The sequence below is a fragment of the Girardinichthys multiradiatus genome, chromosome 17 (genome assembly GCF_021462225.1).
Source record: "Girardinichthys multiradiatus isolate DD_20200921_A chromosome 17, DD_fGirMul_XY1, whole genome shotgun sequence".
NCBI classification, from domain to species: Eukaryota; Metazoa; Chordata; class Actinopteri; order Cyprinodontiformes; family Goodeidae; genus Girardinichthys; species Girardinichthys multiradiatus.
Window position 1 is genome coordinate 28,026,880 of NC_061809.1, and position 15,284 is coordinate 28,042,163.

The 15,284-nt window shown below is 40.1% G+C and overlaps 1 protein-coding gene across 2 annotated transcripts in view; it reads right to left on the reverse strand.

The window, feature by feature from the left end:
- The window catches only part of LOC124882845 (plexin-B2-like), a 175,561-nt gene that overhangs the window by 9,660 nt on the left and 150,617 nt on the right, over window positions 1-15,284 (reverse strand). For both annotated transcript variants that reach the window (XM_047389424.1, XM_047389423.1), the window contains 18 exons: window positions 13,701-13,837; window positions 13,442-13,624; window positions 11,432-11,531; window positions 10,795-11,013; window positions 10,628-10,711; window positions 9,947-10,039; window positions 8,953-9,089; window positions 8,757-8,857; window positions 7,431-7,660; window positions 7,077-7,258; window positions 6,587-6,653; window positions 5,777-5,923; window positions 4,678-4,755; window positions 4,371-4,449; window positions 3,990-4,090; window positions 1,720-1,801; window positions 391-542; window positions 112-272 (listed from right to left, as the gene is read on the reverse strand). In XM_047389424.1, coding sequence (XP_047245380.1) covers window positions 112-272; window positions 391-542; window positions 1,720-1,801; window positions 3,990-4,090; window positions 4,371-4,449; window positions 4,678-4,755; window positions 5,777-5,923; window positions 6,587-6,653; window positions 7,077-7,258; window positions 7,431-7,660; window positions 8,757-8,857; window positions 8,953-9,089; window positions 9,947-10,039; window positions 10,628-10,711; window positions 10,795-11,013; window positions 11,432-11,531; window positions 13,442-13,624; window positions 13,701-13,837 — 2,333 coding nt within the window. The remainder of the gene's footprint in view (window positions 1-111; window positions 273-390; window positions 543-1,719; window positions 1,802-3,989; window positions 4,091-4,370; window positions 4,450-4,677; window positions 4,756-5,776; window positions 5,924-6,586; window positions 6,654-7,076; window positions 7,259-7,430; window positions 7,661-8,756; window positions 8,858-8,952; window positions 9,090-9,946; window positions 10,040-10,627; window positions 10,712-10,794; window positions 11,014-11,431; window positions 11,532-13,441; window positions 13,625-13,700; window positions 13,838-15,284) is intronic.

The window sequence follows — 15,284 nt, forward strand, 5'->3', positions numbered from 1 at the left end:
TCTCTCTATCCCACCCGGGTCGCTGAACTGGACCCAATTCATTTAAATGCATTTATTATTTCTATAAATAGAGGAGATGAGAAACTTTGCCTGATGTGGGCGGTCGTGTACCTGTTGGTCTTCCAGATGTGCAGCGTCTCCTCGTCCACGTTGTCGTGTCTCTCCGCCTGTTCGTCCAAGAAGTCGAAGAAGTATTTGACGGCAGGAGGGACGGCAGAGCTTGTGCACAGCACGCTGCTGAAGAAATCATCCACAAACTGCTGCAAAGTGCCCTGTAACACAAAGAAGCAACAACAAAAACAACATGAAGCATGTTTGTATCACACGGGACCAACAGTGGAGACTGTGGCTTCGAACCAATGAAACCAGTTTAAATCAGCTGATATGGACCTTGACAGAGAGCAGCCGGGTCAGGTAGATCTCTGTGATGGCTTTGGTCATGGCCTTGTCCTTCATGCTGCCTCTCTTTGACTTCACCTCATCAATTTCATCCGTCGGCCTCACCAGGTGGAACGTGTTGTCCTCCTCCAGGAGCGCGTTTTCTGCAGGAGAGCGACACCATTAAAGTCATCCAAGACCAGAATTTTATCGTAATGTTCCTCACAGCTTCAACCAGAAAAAGACACGTTACAGATGTTATAATTTAAGCATTCACTTAATCTGACAACGTGTTGCACAACACTGATGGTTTATTTTTTCTTTTTGGCTTCACAGCAGCACACGCTGTGCACATCTGGAGCTTGGCAGCTGAAATGTTCCTGTCTACTGGATTTTGTCCTCAGAAAATAGGAAATATAAAACTTTGTGGCTGCATGTTAAACTGTTGCATCATAGCTCCTTCATTTCCTTCCTGAAACAAGACATGCAGATTAAATAACTGTTTGATTCTAGTATTTTGCTAAATTTTTTTAACTCATTCCACAATTTGAAAGGAAAAACTTCATATTTTATTAATATTTTTATTTAATTTTGTGACTAAAGCTGTGAGCCATCAGCTGGAGCCACCTGCAGGTCATGTCAATATTATTTAAAAGCTAAAACATTCTAGTTATACTAATAAACAAACATTTCCAGATGCAAACATGATGCTTTAGAGAGAATTTGTGAAACATTAGCCTCGTCTCCTGGTTAAATCTTATTATGTAATGATTATGTAAAAACACAAAAAATACATGTTTAATATTTTAGAATTTCTATGTTTTTACACATGTTCAGCTTGGAGTTGCTCCTGCTGCACTATGATGTACAAGTCATGCATATTTAACATCCCAGCTCAACACCGGCAGGAAAGAAAGGTTTATCTTCATAGCCTCCTCTGGTTTATTACATTTCATTTATATATTTCTCTTTTCTATAATCAGCAAATTCTTTTCAATAAAACTTTCTGAGTGAAAACGAAGAAAAATGAAAGAAACGACTGTAGAGAGAATTTATGTGGGATTATTAAAGGTCAGTTTAAAGCGACAGAAGAGCAAAATGTGGAAAAATATTGTGAATTATTATTCAGTGATTATTTTAGGTGGTTGAATGTTTTTTTATTAGTTAATTAATTAGTGGATAAACAAAAAAACCTTTTTAGTTATTGGCATTAATTTCAACGTTTTTCATCCGTTACACAGAACAGCCGTTTACAGAGCGACATCAGAAAGCAGAGGGTTGCTTCATCCAGTTTTCAGTCGCATCAGAGTTGAACTGAAAGAGTAAAATGTGAACACGTACTCTCATCATGGCTGTCCTGGTGTTGGTGGAACGACTGCGTGTGCAGAACTCTGGACAGAACCAACGTAGCGTTGTCCCGGACCTGTAAGACCCAAAAAAAAAAAACACAAACCCTCAGTTCAAACTGTAAGAAAAGTGTGTAAAATCCTGCTTCTCAGTAACTAAACTATTGTTATTCCAGGAAAAATCTGCCTCTGAATTAATTATTCTCCTTAAATGTCAGGAGAGTCTGGACAGCAGGAGTGATTTAATTTCTGTTGGTTTTGCAGCAACGTGTGGACGAGTCTCGAGTGGCTCGACATTTCCTGCTCTTCAGGTTTGGGTTGTTTTGGTGCAAAAGTAAAAGGTCTCGGCTGAAAACAAGGGAAACAAAGCTGATTAAAAGCATCGGGAGCGAGCAGCAGGGCCATGATTCTCCTCTGCTGCAGTAAACCAGAGGATGAGCTGGAGACAAACAAAGACAACAGAGAGGAAGATCGTTTCTGGTGTCTGAACCCGACACCTCATTAGGACCAACGCAGGTTCAATCCTGGGAGCAAATGCAGACTGACGGAAGCTTTTAGGATTGTTTGTGCAGAAATATTTGTTCTGAAAACATCAACAGAGGATAACGATGGCATGTGAAGCTGAAGTGAACTTGGAAGACTTCGAGTAGACCTGCTTGTCTCCATCTTCATTCAAACAACATATAAGGAAACTATTTATTCATCATACAGCATCATTTCATCTTCTAAGATGCAGCTGAGGGTTAGAAGTTAATGAAAATCAACCTGATTTATTTGAACTTCCAGAGTGGAATGAAGAGCAACAAACACAACTTCCTGCTGCGTCTTTCAAGCTCTTCAGATGGAGCCGAAGCTTCAGTGTTTTTACAGGTTGAATGAACAGGACTTCAAGCTGGAAGTCTGAAGGAACGTTTGTTTCTTATAAAGAGAAAATATTTCAATAACCCAGATGTCGGTAAAATTCATTCAGATGCTTCACTAAGGTGTGGAAGAAGAACCAAACTGTCTCCCTCAGAAGAAAGGAAACTGGAACCACCAATGTCGAGCTGCCATGAACTGGAAACTGCTTGAACACCGGTGTCCTGTCCACAGTGACATCACCATGGCCTGAATGGGTGCTGATCAAGAAATAAGCCCCAGGTCCAAAATCAGCACCTTCAAGCTGAACTTTCATCTGCAGCTGCCTGAGTTGGATGGTCAAAGGAGATATAAATGTAACTGTTTGGCCACAATGACAAGAAGAATGTTTGAAGACATCAAGGAGAGGCTTTATACCTGAACTGTACCAACTGTCAAGCATGGTGGTGGCAGCAACATGCTATGGGCTCGTCTCCCTGCCGATGCAACTGGTGGTCTGTCCAGAGTGGATGGAATAATGAAGGAGGAAGACTTTCTTCAAATTCTTCACCTTAAACCAACAGCTAGATGGTTCAAACTTGTTGAAACACAGTTGGATGTTACAGCAGGACATCGATCCAAAACTGGGAAGTTCTGACCTCAACCCTGCTGAAAATGTATGGCTTTGTTTAAAAGTCGGGTCGGTGGCAGAAAACCAACCATTTTTAACCAGCGCCACCGGTTCTGCCAAGAACAGGTCAATTATCCATCCAAAACTATGCTAGAAGCTCATTGAGGGACACAAAATGTGCGTATTTGAGGTGGAACCTACTAGGGGACATTTAACCAGACATGATGCAGCTCATTTTGTAATTTGCTTCATGACAACATGTATCTTTTTAAAGAAATGCAAATGAAACAAACATTTTGGGCAGAAATTCCCAACAAGGCTTAAAAAATAATGCAGGGAAACCAAACTTTTAAATCTTCAACCAGCATTTTTGTGAAGAAACACCTTGTAGACACATTGCATTTAGCTTTATCAGGTTGTACGCTGAGCTTTAAAAGGAAAACCGTGAGCTAAAGAGCCCTGCTGGGCTTTTCTTCTGCAGAACACTTCATCATTTTCTCATTAAATGATATATTTTCCCTTTTATCAGAACCTTCTGCTCTACAAACTCAGTCCTATTGAGGCTCATTTGTAATGTTGGAAAGTTAAACCTCTCCAGTCGGCTGAGGAGATTGGACTTTCAGTATTTAGTGAACAGAGCCTGATTAAGTCCAATTTAAAGGTGATGAGGGTAGCAGCAGGAGGTGGTCTGCTGTGAGGGACTTATTGGGGAGGAACCGCAGCAGATTCAGACTGGTGTCCAGAGGGAGGTTTCAGGACTTCAGGAGAAGAATGAAGACACGGCAGACTGAACTCACGTTATAATGAGCCAGTGTGTTGAGTCTTATCAGGTGTCCTTCCTTCTGAGACGTGAGGTCCAGGTCGGACAAAATCTGACCCGTGGAGCCAGGACGCCACTCTGTGGACAGACAAGGAATTAAACTTTAGATCTTTATAAACTACATCCAAACTATGACAAACATGTCTTAGAGGTTCTAATTTCTCTTTTGGGGCCATTAAACTGGTCCAGTTCCTCACATTTTCATTATGTACTGGGTAGTTATGGTCTTAGGTCTACAGGACATTTTACAGCAGCTTATACGCAGTTTTGGATCAATTAAAAGAGTCATTTTCTGCAAAAACTGCTTTTTAATAGAGTTTTGTTCAGATTTAGTGTAAACCAGAACCGTGTGTCTCACCAAGAGCAACTCCCTCTGCTTTCGGTCTCTGTGAATACGGCAGGTTCCTGTACACCTGATCGATGATCTTCTCCTTCACCTGGATGGAACAGAAATCACAATCATACTTGTAAATGTCCATGCTAACATAAACACATCCATTATCCAAGCAATTCTGGGAGAAAGGAGGAGAAATGTGACAGCGGCAAACGGTGGGAAGTCGGTGTAATTTACCTGCAAACCCTTTCCTGTGTAAAAACAAGCAACAGATGCAGGAAGATCTGTGGTTCACGATGAAAATCAGAAGCTGAAATGATGAGAAACTCACCTGGGTGATGGTGTCACAGTTCAGCACTTTGACAGGAGTGACGTCTGGTCCCTCCCCATGCACCAGCACCTGCAGAGTCTGACAAAAACACCTGCCACAGTCACTTTCATTACCCAGCAGGACACACAGGAGAGGTTTCTGTTGGAACTATTTCTACTGGCTTTATGGTTCAAAATTTCTCTGCAGACGATACAGGAAGGAGAGCTGACATCAAAAGGCAGTTAATTCACTCTGTAATGAATCGGCCCGATGGTTCAGTTCAGCTCATTTGGTCTGAAAGCACCATTAAACCACACAGTGGTGATTCAGATATAACTTATCAGTAAGCCACAGGAGCTCAGGGTTGAGATGGCTGCAATAATCATCAGCTGATACACACACACACACACACACACACACACAGGGAGAGAGAGTTAGACCAATTGAAAACCGTTCGTTCTCATTCACATCCATCCCGTTAGCAGACATCAGCAGCAGGTAGTGAAGGGGCTCCTCTGGTATCCTCTGAATCTGCAGAGTCAGACACTTTGATGTCAGAACAAAATAGAAGTTCAGCCCAGTTCTGAGGATGGGGAAAAAAGTGCAAAATAATCCAACAGAACAGATTACCAACTAAACTAACTGTTTAGTTTTAAGAATCTCTACAGATTCCCAAACTCTGAACCGATTCCCAGACTTTGAACAGATTACCAATCTGATTCTCAACTCTAAGAATCTTTTCTGAATCTAAACAGACTCTTTAGGCTAAAATGCTTCGTGACATTAAATAGATTCCTGACTTTAAACAAATTTACAACTAAACAGCTGATTTCTGTCTGAACAGAGTCCTGATTCTTCCTGCACCACAGAAAGATCCGATGCTCAGAGGTTCTGCTTTGACTGATTTAGATAATTCACATTTAAATGTAGGAAGTAGTAATACTGCATCTGAAAATAAAGCTCTACACCCAAATGTTACAGAAACCGGAAGTAGAAATGAGTTCCCAGTGTTGAGCTGGCGGGAACTCAGAGGTTCCTAACATATGCTCTTTAGCTCAGAAAAACCTATTTCTTTTCATAACATGTCGGGCTGAAAAGTACAAAAAGTATGTTTACTAACCAGTACAGAGTACTCGACATCGTCTCCCAGCAGCCTCGTGTCGTTCAGCGTGTACTTGGCTTTCTTCAGCCTGGCGTCCACTGGACCTTTCTCCACCTGGTGCTTTAAGGCCTTGAACAGTTTGTATAAAGGCTCTCCGGCGATGTCCTAAAACAGGAAACCCAAATTTAAAGTGGTTGAAACTGGGCATCAGCATCCATCTCCCATGAAATATCCCTTCTCCACTCCATATAGATCCTTCCATATGTTCACTAATCCGTTCCCAATCAGCTCTAACATTTAGATTTTTAAAATATGCACTCAACAGCCAATTTATTAGGTACACATGTTCAGTTATTAACACATCAGCCAATCATATGGCTGCAGCTCAGTGCATTTAGAGACCTGGATGGGTTGGAAACAACTTGCTGGAGTTCAAACTGAGCAACAGAATGGTGAAAAAAGGGGGTTTAGGTGTCTTTACAGGTTGTTGGGCTGGTCTCAGCACTTCAGAACCTGCTGTTGCCACTCGTCCCAAACTTTCACAGCAGAAGCTCAGGATTTTAATATTTACCTAAATATGTAGAAATTTACCAACAAAATCTGACAAAACATGCAGAATAACGGTGGTAAAAATCAGATTTTAAGATGAACTAAAGGAATCACATCCGCTGCAGCTCTCAGAACAAGATGCTAAGGGTTCAATCAAAACACTGTCACAGTCTAAGAAGTAATGTTCTAGTCCAAAAGAAGTTTGCTATAGGAAAACATTGAATAAAAAAACAAAGAAGACAGTTTAGAGTAGAGAACAAGTGAAAGAATCTGTGTTACCCTGAGGAACTGATACAAGCAGATGGACATCCAGTTACAAAGCATTCTCTCCACCACCGTCTCTGACCTGCGTGCACACAGGAGACAAGAGATCCATGCAAACACCTGGACAAATTATCTTTCTGACACTTCACACTTGTAAAGAGGGTTTTCACATTTCCCAACACACCGCTGTACAATCACAATGCAGTCAGGGTTCACAGCAGGAGGTGAGACGGCTGCCAAACAACCCGCTCTTCTGATTACTTTTCTACAGTTCAGAGTAATGCCTGAGCGAATCCTAAGGAGCACACACGCCTTCTGCAGCCAGAATGATCCATTTACAAGAACTCATAAAACAGCTCAGACTTTTTCTGAAGATTTTATATGAAACCCAAATGGTGAGACATAAAAAGCCAAAGATGTAAGGTCCTAAAGAGGTCTATGATATCCATGGAATATTTTATGTAAAAATGCAGGATAAATGAATAACCATCTGATATGTCCTCACCTCCTGAGCATCAGTTTGGGGTTTTTATTCTGCACGTGTTCATCCATGAGCTCCAGCAGCAGGGTCCTCATGATGTCTGTGTAATACTCCAGTTTACCGTGCAGCGCCACCGTCAGGAGGGAGGCAAAATTTCCCCGAGACCTGGCATTAAAGTCTGAACGACTCTCCAATGTGTGAATGAACTGGAAAGGAATAAAATAAGGGTTTATGTGGAATAAAAAAACATCTGCTTCATCATAACTGATGTTAAAGCTAAATTCATTAGCATCTAAATGAAGAGCAGTTGGTCGTCTAACAGAAGTTAATAGAAAGAGCCGCAGGAAACCAGAAGTTCACCAAAAGCTTTAAACTCACATTGATGAGAAACGTTTTACTGTTCAGCAGGTTGGAGAATTGGTTGAGTGCCTGAGTCACAGTAGTCCTGCGGGCTTCTGGGATTTGTATTTTTCCAATGATCATAGGGTCATCGCCACCTTCTTTGGACGGCAGGAAGAAGTTTCGGTCCGTGTACGTTTTGTAGTCCAGGAAAGGGATACGACCTTCGCTCAGGTCACTGGTGTGGTCCTCCATTTCAATCATCAGATCTACAACAACGAAGAAACCAAGAAACATTATGAAAAATTAACATGTTCTCTACAGCCTGACCAGGACATAATCTAGGTCATACCAGTGGCATCATAAAATGTTTGCTAACATTTATTACTAAACATTTTTAACCAACTAAATCCTAGTTTTTTGCCAACCTGTGGCAGTGAGTGGCTAATAGTATCTAATCACCAAACGTCTATAAAAAAGTTTTGTTTTTTTACACATTTGAAACACATTTAGCTAAAAGCGTCAGTGTGCTTGTAAACTAGTAAGGTTAGCAGATGGATTTCTTGCATAACGCTTCGCCCTAAAAGGAAAAAGTTTAAAGTTTTTTGAGTTTTTGAGTAGTTTGGGAAACAAATAAAGTAAACGGTGAGAATTAAAAGTTTACGATGATCAGCTTTATGTTTCAGGAACACCCCGAAAACCTCCATAGGTGCCAAGTATTTGCTTTCTTGACACACATTAGACAGAAAAACAGAAATAAGTACAAGAAACTGTCAAAGTGATGTTGAAAGAAATTTCATTTTGGTTGCATAGTACACACGTGTTGCTAAACATTAATTGCACTTTGTGAAGAGCTGGAAGTGTACAGTATAATTTATTTGAACTGTATTTATTTTTGTCTTGATAAATATGTATGAGTATCAGTGACTCGGTTGTAATAATCCCTCTCTGACGGATCTGCAGTTACCTTCCTGATGAATGACAGAACAGTCAGATTATTCTGAAAACAGTTTGCAGAGGGGGACAAAAAGATCTGAAGGAAAGTTTTTAATAAGCTGAGCCAAAAAACTGCTGGTTTCACAGAATAGTGTTGGCAGAGGTTCAAAGTATGAAGACAAGCTGTCAAAAACACTCATCTGTGACATAATGCTGGTAAACTTTAGCAGTCTGGAGAGGAGGTTTATCCTGCATCTGCTACAGGAAGTTTGCACAAGGACCTTGTAGATGTCAAATTAACCTACTTAAAACAAGTTTAATTATCCTGCAATGTTGTCGTTTTCTTTGCTGTTTGGGCTCAAGATAAAAATTTGCAGCCGGTTTTTACTCGGTCACCTGATTTGACATAATTGAGGTGTGGATCCATACCTGTGAACTCCTTCTTGCAGCGATCTCGGACACTTTCCTCCAGACTCTCCAGCTGATGCTTTACCTTCTCGTACTCCCGTTCTGCCTGCTGACTCTTCCTCCTGTTGGCAATCAAACACAAGCAAGTCAGACCCCACATATGAGCAAACACAACAAGTTTGTGTTAGTTTGGCCACACTTAAACCCTTCATCAAACCTGTAGCAGTAGAATGACACAGCGATGAAAAGCACCATAGGCACGATCACGGCAGGGATGATTATTTCAAGAGGAATGCCATCTTTCCTGGGGTAGTACACTGAACCCACGGATCTCTCTTTCTGACCGAACTTCAACTGAAAATAAAAACAGTATCTTAGATTTGTTTAGATCTACAGTCAGATTAGACTGTTATAATAAACAGGGCAAAGCAGCAAAATATTTCATTTTCTTAGTTTAGATTAATTTGCCTTGGTCTAAAACAGAAACACTTCTAATCAGATGGAAGGAAGGAAGGAAAGAACAACAAAAAGAAGTTAAGAAGGAAGAAGGGAGGGAGGGAAGTAAGAAAGATTGCAATGAAAGAAGAAAAAATAAAGGAAGAAAGCCAGAAGCAGGGAATAAAGAAAGAAAAGGAAATAACGGGAAGAAGAGAGAAAAAAGGAAGAAGGAAGGATAATGTTAAAGAAAAGTAGGAAGCCAAAAGAAAAGAGGAAAGGAAAAAGGACCACCTGAAATAAAAGAACGAAAGAAAGAAAAAAGAAAAGTAGTGAAGAAGTGACTGAAAAAAGGAAATGAAGAAAAAGAAAAGGAAATATGGAAATGAAATAGGAAGGAAGATAGAAAGGAAAGGGGGAAAATTAAAACAAAGAAGATAAAAAACAAAAAAGGATGAAAGAAAATAAAATAAAGTAGCAAACTAAGAAAAACCAAAGAAAGGATGAATAGATACAATCCTCAAGGAACTCTAAGTCTGGAAATACTATTTTTTATATTTTTTTGCCATACATGTTCAGACCTGGAAAATGCTTGAAACAAATTCCATGCATTTCCAGGTTGCCTATACAGTTAAAGCATGTTTCAGCTGATTGGTGGGTCCTTTTTATGATCAGTGTTGATTTGGACCTTTCTTTGGACTGTCTGGACCAAGCTGCTGCTGATCACAGTGAATATCTCTGGGCTGAACAGCCCAGACTGAACAGAGTTATTTTACCACCAGCTCCAGCATGCCGTTGGTTATGTCCAGTTGGTGCTGTGTGGATCTGGCTCTGGGCTGTGAAGGAACCTCCAGGATCAATTTATCATCCTGTACAGACGGGACATGAACAGACCAAAACAATACAAATCCGGTTAGACTAAACACACATTTTAAAAAATATTTCTTATAAGAGTTTACTTTAGCCTTCTAAACTAGTTTAGAAATGACCCGTGTTATTCCTTATGATTCCTTGACAAAGTTCAAATGCAAACAGCAGAGAGAGAAACTCTCCTGAAACTCCAGGCTGCAAAGTTTCAGTCAGTCACGGCTTTGCTCAGAATACAAGAGAGAATAACCATGAAGGCAATTTATTTTTGGGTATGTTTGAACACTCTGAATGAAAACTGAAGTGTGGAAGATTTCAGTCTTCTCTCAGATAACACCTTTGCAGTCCCTGCCTTCACTGATTCCCTTTCATCCGAGCTGACATCAGCCTTCACTGTGGCCGAGCGCCGCAGATCTGGAAGCCTGTGATTCTGCAGCAAGACAGCATCACCCTCCAGAGTCACATTTTAAAAGAGAATCAGATGAAGCGGCGCCGTGGCAGGTTTTAACATCAATGAGGTGACTGTCTTGCGTCCTGTTCTTTGATATCAGGAGTTAATCCATCAAAGGCATTAAAAAGCTGCAGCATACCTGCAGTATGTTGACATGGCAGGAAGTGTCCCCAACAAACGCCTGGGTCTCTTTGGCTGTCATGGCCGTGTCGAAACCGTGCCCCTGATCAGAGACAGAGAGAGAAGTCAACAGACTGGAGAAAATAAGGAGGTGCAGACCAGGAGAGTTCAGGTGTCTCCTCTTACCGTCACGATGATGATGCCGGTCTCTGTGATGACATTCTTAGCCAGCTTGTCGAAGCAGGGGTTGGGGTGGTAGATGAAGCCCTTCAGCTCCTCACTCAGGTTGTCCAGCTGCAGCAGCGTCTTCACAGACTGGCCATCAGAGCAATTGGAGCAGCAGTTCACCTCTGGGGAGTAAAACTCCAGGACGGTGTCGTTCTTACTTAAAGCCTCTGAGACAAACTGAGGAACACATGAAGAATCCGCTTTCAACCAAAAGAAAAGCAACACTTTAATACGATGTGAAAGTGTAATTTCATTTCCAGCGCAGAACTTTATGTCCATCTCCTCCTCCTCACAGACTTCACCTCCTTCTCTCCCTCCTGAGAGACTCCGTCACTCAAAGTTACTCAGCAGTGAAACTGAATCTGTGCCTGGCTTCCTCTGCTTCAGACTTCCTACTATGAATAAAGCTGCTCCTGCAGACTGATGATCATCAGGCTGACATTTTGCAGCTATTAAAGAGGCGGTAGCATGTTGCGTAAAAAGGGGAGCACTGAAAAAGTCCCATAAATCAACTATAAAATGAAAAAACAGCAGCATTTGGACCAGTTTTGTGTTTATAAACCAAACTATGAATTAAAACAAAAACGTTTCTTACCTCTACAGATGTGGTGTTGACAGTGGAGGGTAAAACTTTCATGGTGACCGATTGGATCAGATCAAACCCGTTTCCCAGTACAAAAATCCTTCGACCGCCCCTACAAATGAAACCAGAGGAGAAACCCAACACAAGAATGAGAAAATAAGATACAGTTTGGGAAATAAGTCTCTGATCCCCTGCTGAGTTTCCTCACAGACAGACAAAAGCACAGAATAGACAGTAGATCAGCACCAGGCTGGAATGGGCCCAGAGCATCAGCTGAGAAACCTGTTGAGAAGATGACAGCTGCTGGAGCAATTATTGTGAAATAGAAACAAAGTAAAACGGCCAACAGTCACCCTCGGTATACGACTCTGTCTGAGGTCCTGGCTCATGAGGTGAGGATGATGAGAAAGTTGACGGATCGACTTACAGCTACACAGGAGGAGCTTGTTAATGACCTGAAGGCAGTCGGACAACAATCCCCAAGAAAACATCGGGATTGCCATCTTGCATCCCCGCCGTTATAGAAGGCACATGCACAGATCCATCTGAGGTCTCTCAGTGAACATCCAAGTTTATTTATGGCTATTTTTAAAGAATACATTCAAAAGAGCTCTTTACATTTACTGCAAATATTTCTACAGAAGTATTAATTTAACCTGTAAAAAACTGAAGGAAGGAAGGCAAATAGAAATAAAGAAGAAAATTAGGAAGGAAGGATTGATAAATGAAAACAATCTTTATGATGCAACTCAAAGTCTAGAAATACCAATATTTTTCAAACAATGTTTAAAAACTGTGATTCAGAGAGAGTGCTGTGGTCACTAAAATCCATCTCTTTTGCATCACATCAACCTGCCTGGTTTGGAAGAAGAGAAATACTGTGAATGTCCCAACGGACACCATCTCCACTGACGAGCACGGAGCAGGAAACATGATGATTTGGGCCGGTTTCTAACAGGGGTACAGAACAACCTCACCACAGTGGAGGGCCAATGAACGGGTCGTTTTTGTGATATCTGGGAGAAGAAAACTAAAGACGACTCATGGATGAGTCCACCATGACAGCAACTCAAGATACAGTGCTAAGACAACAATGGAGGGGCAAAGTCAGTCTCCAGACCCAAAGATGTTCATAAGTCTCATCAAATCCCCAACATCCAGGTCCCTCTCTAACTCACTGTAGGTCAGGAATCTGAAGCTGTATTGTTTGTCCTCAGGCCTAAATTATTACCTGAACATTTGATGATTATCTTTCACTCTATTAATATTTATTTACAGTTATCTTTAATTAATTAAAAATTTCATTCACCATCCAAAAAAACTGTTAAAAGGGTGTTTTATGTTATAGAAATTGATCAAATATAATAGTTACCACATTACAAAGATAAAAAGGCATTTATGCTGTAAGAAAGACACCAGAAAGAGATTAAAACAGGTTGTTATGAACCACTAACATCCCATAATAATCCACCAACATCACTGGCTAATAACCAAGATCATCCTTTCATAGTAAAACGGGCAGCAGCCGCAGTCTGGAGCTCACAGACCGGCTTCCTTTCATTCTTAATTACAGGAGATAAAGACGCCAAGACGAGTCTCGGACCACGAGTCCAAATCAAGTCTCAAGTCTTTAGCATACAAGTCTAAGTCGAGTCTAAAGTGCGACTTGAATCTGAGTCTCCATCTCTGTCCAGACCACAGTAAATCAGCAAAGGGAGCCGAAGCTTCAAGTTCCAGCCAAGAATTTCAGAGTTTTGGTACCGAAGAGCGGGTCAGAATGTTTGTAACTAATTTCAATAACTAAAAACTCAAATAACTGTGTGACTTTGTGACCAAAGAAATAAACAGTTTTCATGCTGTGAAAGGTCAAAAAGGTAATTTGCCTTTAATTTTTACATTAACATGAAGTTAAAATTGTGTCAATCTTTTTTTGGGTTTAATACTTAAACCAACAGAACCACTTTCAACAGATTCCGCTTCTGATTCACCATCAAACTTACTGTGTAAAACTAACACGCTCACCAAGCAAAGCTGCTTCTGGGTTTATAATCCGAGATCTTCGGGTTTTCAAAGTACTGGAAAGGCGTAGAGATGTCTTTGGTGGTGTTTCTCCCGTACTTCACCGTCACTGTCAGGGGCTCTGAAGGAACTTTCTGGCCTTGGTACTTGCCGGTCTTGCAGGAGATGGTTGTCCCAAATGATAAGCTGAAGAAAACGGGAGTGTGAACACGGGATGTAATGGTTTATAAATGTCTAGCTGTAAGGAAATGTTCTAGCTTACACTTCACAGGGAATGCCTCCAATGAAGACGGCAACGTCATCTTTCGTAGCTGTGTCCAGATGTTCTCCTTCGATGGTGATCACCGTTCCTCCAGCTGCAGGACCCTTTAATGGAAGGATGGATGTCGGTTTGGGATCCTGAACAAAAATAAACAAGAACATTAAGAACAGCTGGTAAAATAAAATACAGAAAGACAAAAGAGTCCTAACGTCCGTTCCAGGTTTTCTCCAGTGGATAATGGTACTCACTGGAGAAACCCTTTCTAAACTGATAGAAGTTTATAACTGTTTCTCATCTTAAAGTTCTGTAGATCGAGGTATGAGGTGATGCTTTTGGAAATGCTTTGGCCTACTTCATGTTGTCAGACAGGTTCTTTCCAAGTGATTATTAAATCCATGGTTCTGGCAGTAATAAGGCCTGGGTGTGAATAGTGAAATTTATTTATTTATTTTTTATTTCAGACAATGATTTCGGTAAATAAATCAATTTCAGAAATGCTTATAACAAACGAACAAATATCCAAATACCATACAAAAAAGTGTTTGGTAAACATTAAATTAAATTTCCAGTTCCAAATAAATTAAATTAACTTAAACACAAATAGCAACCAGTAAAATAAACATAAAATAAACATATTCCAACAAGCAAACTTGTCAGTATATTTAACCTGAGATCTGACATTGATTATTAATTAATATAAATAGTCTGAAAAGGGGTATGAAGAAGTAAAACTTATTTTTAATACCCCTTCTCCCTCTAATTGCACTTAAATTAACTGAGTAACCTTCCTAATTAACATCTATGTTTTTGATCCAGAATTCACAAACCAAAAACTAATAAATAAATATATATACACAATTATCTATATATATACATATACACACATATACACATATATACATATATATATATATACACACATACATACATATACACATGTACACATACAAACAAACATGTACCTCCACATATGTACATGTAACTGCACACATGCATACCTACACTCACAGAAACACACCACACATTAGGCCTAAATCCACATTCACATTCTTGTATATCGGCACTTAGAGACCCACCCCCTAAACTCAGCTGTCCAAAAAATGTGATTAATTCAAGTTTTAACAAAAAGGCAATTATGTTTTCACACAGGGTCAGGTATATTTGGATAGTTTTTCCCTTAATAAATGAAATCATCATTAGAAAACTGCATTTTGTATTCACTCTGGCCATTTATGTCTGATATTAAAACTTGTTCAATGACCTTTAACCATAAACATTTAACAGAAAAAGCAAATATTGCAAAAACACAATAAGGTCCAAACCCTTTTTTACAGAACTGAATATGAATCAAATGTGAGACTTATAAAAATGAAAATCTTTACATATTTTAAAGGTCTATAATGTTTCAAGGCCATGCAGAAAGCCTGGATTACAAAAAGCTGTTAAAATCTGTTTCATTTAGAATAATCAGAATTAGCTTTATTGGCCAAGATTGCGTCCACAAACAATGAACTTGACTTTGGTTTCAAGCGGTACAGACATCCAGTCTAAATATATAAGCTTTAGAGGAGATAAAATAAAGCA